Source organism: Sinocyclocheilus anshuiensis, unplaced genomic scaffold (genome assembly GCF_001515605.1).
Source record: "Sinocyclocheilus anshuiensis isolate Anshui unplaced genomic scaffold, SAMN03320099.WGS_v1.1 scaffold2020, whole genome shotgun sequence".
Lineage (NCBI taxonomy): Eukaryota > Metazoa > Chordata > Actinopteri > Cypriniformes > Cyprinidae > Sinocyclocheilus > Sinocyclocheilus anshuiensis.
The window spans coordinates 335,943-339,560 of record NW_015557276.1 but is presented as its reverse complement, the minus strand read 5'-3'; the positions used below and the strand labels follow the sequence as shown (position 1 = coordinate 339,560).

General features: G+C 27.8%; 1 protein-coding gene across 4 annotated transcripts in view; it reads right to left on the bottom strand.

The window, feature by feature from the left end:
• rubcn (rubicon autophagy regulator) overlaps nt 1–3,618 on the bottom strand; it is a 37,083-nt gene that overhangs the window by 8,619 nt on the left and 24,846 nt on the right. For all 4 annotated transcript variants that reach the window (XM_016474481.1, XM_016474479.1, XM_016474480.1 and 1 more), the window contains 3 exons: nt 2,185–2,246; nt 1,954–2,107; nt 1,705–1,798 (listed from right to left, as the gene is read on the bottom strand). In XM_016474481.1, coding sequence (XP_016329967.1) covers nt 1,705–1,798; nt 1,954–2,107; nt 2,185–2,246 — 310 coding nt within the window. The remainder of the gene's footprint in view (nt 1–1,704; nt 1,799–1,953; nt 2,108–2,184; nt 2,247–3,618) is intronic.

Genomic DNA, 3,618 nt, shown 5'->3' with positions numbered 1-3,618 from the left:
GAGGGCGTTTTCATACGCGTTTGGCCAATCAATGTCTACTTACGTCACGATTAGTACCAGTTGTGCTGGTTAGACCCTGCTCCGGAGTAGGAGCTAATTTGGTTCTTGAAAAAGGCAGTCCGGTACTAAGGTGCGAAAACGCCAAAAAGTGGGTAGTTCCACAATTAGTTCTGGTACTATGAAAAGGTTCCCGCGGTGCAAAAGGCCCTATGGACTCGGAGTACTTGGACTCTGATAACGGAGTGTACAGACATTGTACATTGTGGTCTAGTTTAATAAATTTATAAACAAATGCATAAATAAATGCATATAAACAAATGCATTAATGTATAAAAAGTTATACATTTAGTTATGTATTGATTTATTAATACATTTATGCATTTAATTTTACTGCATACAAAATGCATAAATAGATTAATTATTGTATAAAAATGAATAAATGTATACATAAATAAATATATAAATAAATGCAGAAATAAATAATTGTATGAATAAATGCAGGCCTACAAATAGAAATAAATGCATAAATGTATGAATAAATGCAAAATGTGTACATAAATAAATGCATAAATGTATAAATAAATCCATGAATAAATAATTGTATAAATAAAGGCATAAATAAATCCAATACATAAATACATATATAAATAAATAATTGTATGAATAAATGCATGCCTAAAAATATAAATAAATGCATAAATGTATGAATGTATGAATAAATGCAAAATGTGTACATAAATGCATAAATGTATAAATAAAACCATGAATAAATAATTGTATAAATAAAGGCATAAATAAATCCAATACATAAATACATATATAAATAAATAATTGTATGAATAAATGCATGCCTAAAAATATAAATAAATGCATAAATGTATGAATGTATGAATAAATGCAAAATGTGTACATAAATGCATAAATGTATAAATAAAACCATGAATAAATAATTGTATAAATAAAGGCATAAATAAATCCAATACATAAATAAATATAAAAATAAATGCAAAAATGTGTACAGAAATAAATTTATAAATAAATAATTGTATGAATAAAGGCATAAATAAATCCATAAATGCATAAATAAATGTATAAATTAATAAATACATAATTGTATAAATACTTGCATACATGTGTATATAAATAAATGCATTAATAAATGCAAAAATAAACAGATGTATAAATACATAAATACATGCAGAAATAAACCATAAATACAAAAATGTGAATAAAAATAAATGCATAAATGTATAAATAAATCCATGAATAAATAATTGTATAAAGGCATAAATGAATCCAATGCATACAAAAAAATGTATAAATAAATGCAAAAATGTGTACATGCATAAATGTATAATTAAATAATTGTATAAAAAAAGACATAAATAAATACATAAATGCATAAAGAAATGTATAAATCCATAAATATATAACTGTATATATATATTAAATACTAGCATAAATGTGTACATAAATAAATGCATTAATAAATGCAAAATAAACAGATGTATAAATGCAGAAATTAATGTGGAAATAAACTATAAATAAATGAATAAATACAAAAATGTATAAATAAATTCAGGAATAAATAAATGCAGAAATAAACGCATAAATGCAGAAGTGTATAAATAAATGCATAAAAAATGCAAACATGCTTAAATAAATAAATGCATGAATTAATCAACCAATCAATCAGAGGCTCACCTTCACAGCGCAGGCACTTGCTGAGCTCGTAGGGGAAGATAATGTCTTTGTCATTTCCACAGAACTCACAAATGAAGCCTTTGGCCTGGCAGAGCTGTGGGAGAACAACAAGAGAAGAAGAACGAATAAACCTGATCATCTGAAACTGATCATTTGCAAATCTAGATGAAATATTAATTCCCCATTTTAGACACTTAAAGAAGTGCCATGTTATGTAACTCCTATCAAATCCTATAAATGGTTCCTCACCACGCAGTCCGTGACGTGGCTGGAGCCGAGGCGGAGCAGATCACGCAGCTTTGGCGCCAGACTGCCGCTGCGGACAGCCGTGAGGTCGTTGAGAGAGAACAGGTGAAAGTCTTCGGTCAGATGTCCAGGAAGAGTGTCAAACTGATCCAGCACCCTGTCAACAGAACGGAGACTTGTGACGCAATGCTCTTCAGTGCCGTCTCGAAGAAAAAGTGCAGGAAAAACACTTACTCTTTAGCCAAACGGCACGTTTTTAAGAGATTCTTCATGTGGTTCAACTGTTCCCTCAATGCCTTTAACAGAAAGAGTAAATTCATTCTTAATGAAACAATACGAATCACAAATAAAATGTGCCTAAACAAATGTTAATTATATTATATTATATTATATTATATTATATTATATTAGGGCAGGGCGATATAGCAAAAAAGTTTGTCAACGATATAATGTTTCATATCGTTCGGTATCGGTAATTATTGAAATTTTTTATAACCTTTTTTAAAACAAAGAGCAATAGAAAAAATATTTAAATTTAACCCCTGTATTTTTAAATTAACCCAATTTATTGAGACAAACAACAAATATTTTTTTGTTTTAACAGTCAAACACACAATAAAAATTAAACAAATATCTAATTTCTAATGTTTTATATGCAGATTAAATAGGTTTTAAGGAAACTTTTGTCGTGTCTCGCGAGGCCACAGGAGGGCGCAATGAGCACCTCCACAAATTCGCAACGTGTTTTCTAAAAGTTTAAACTGTTTTAACTTTTCATGGCTACATCTCTTGTGTGAGACGCGAGTGCAGCAGTCATATTTGTCAGTCTAAAAAAATGCGCTGAATGCGCTCAGAGCACGTGCGCTATATCGAACATTTTTTATATCGTTATCGAAGAAGGTGTACCGTCGATAAATATCGATACCGTTTTATCGCCCATGCCTATATTATATTATATTATAAAATTTGAGGTAACCCCAAGTCACCAAGTATTCTTTCAAAATGTATTTGCTCAAAAATACAGAAAAAAATACAGTAAATACAGTAATATTGTAAAATATTATTACAATTCTAAAACTTTTTTTTCTGTACATTTTAAAATAGAATTTATTCCAGTCATGGCTAAGCTGAATTTTCAGCAGCTTAAATGTTTCTTTGATGAATATAAAGTTTAAAAGAACAGCATTTATTTGAAGCAGAAATATTTTGTAACATTATAAATGTCTTTACGGTCACTTTTGATCAATTTAATGCATCTTCACTGCATAAAAGCATTAATTTTTTAAAATTTAATTAAAAATCTTTCTGACCCCAAACTTCTGAACAGTAGTGTGTAGTAGTGTAATTTATATAAATTACATTTTATTACATATTTTATAATATATTATATTAGTATTTTATTTTTACACTATTACAGCAAAGCCATACATAGACATTTTTAATTTTGAACAATATACTTTCCAAAAGTCAAAACTAACTAAATTAATGTGCTCTTCATGCTGAGCAAAAAAGTTACTTTTACTGGTTTACTTGCTAAATAAACAAATATTATATATACTTTTATAATATTAATATATCACACTCTCACAAAAAAACTATATATACAGAGAGAGAGATATAAAATTTAAAATATATAAATAATAATAAAATGAAACTATTTGTTATATA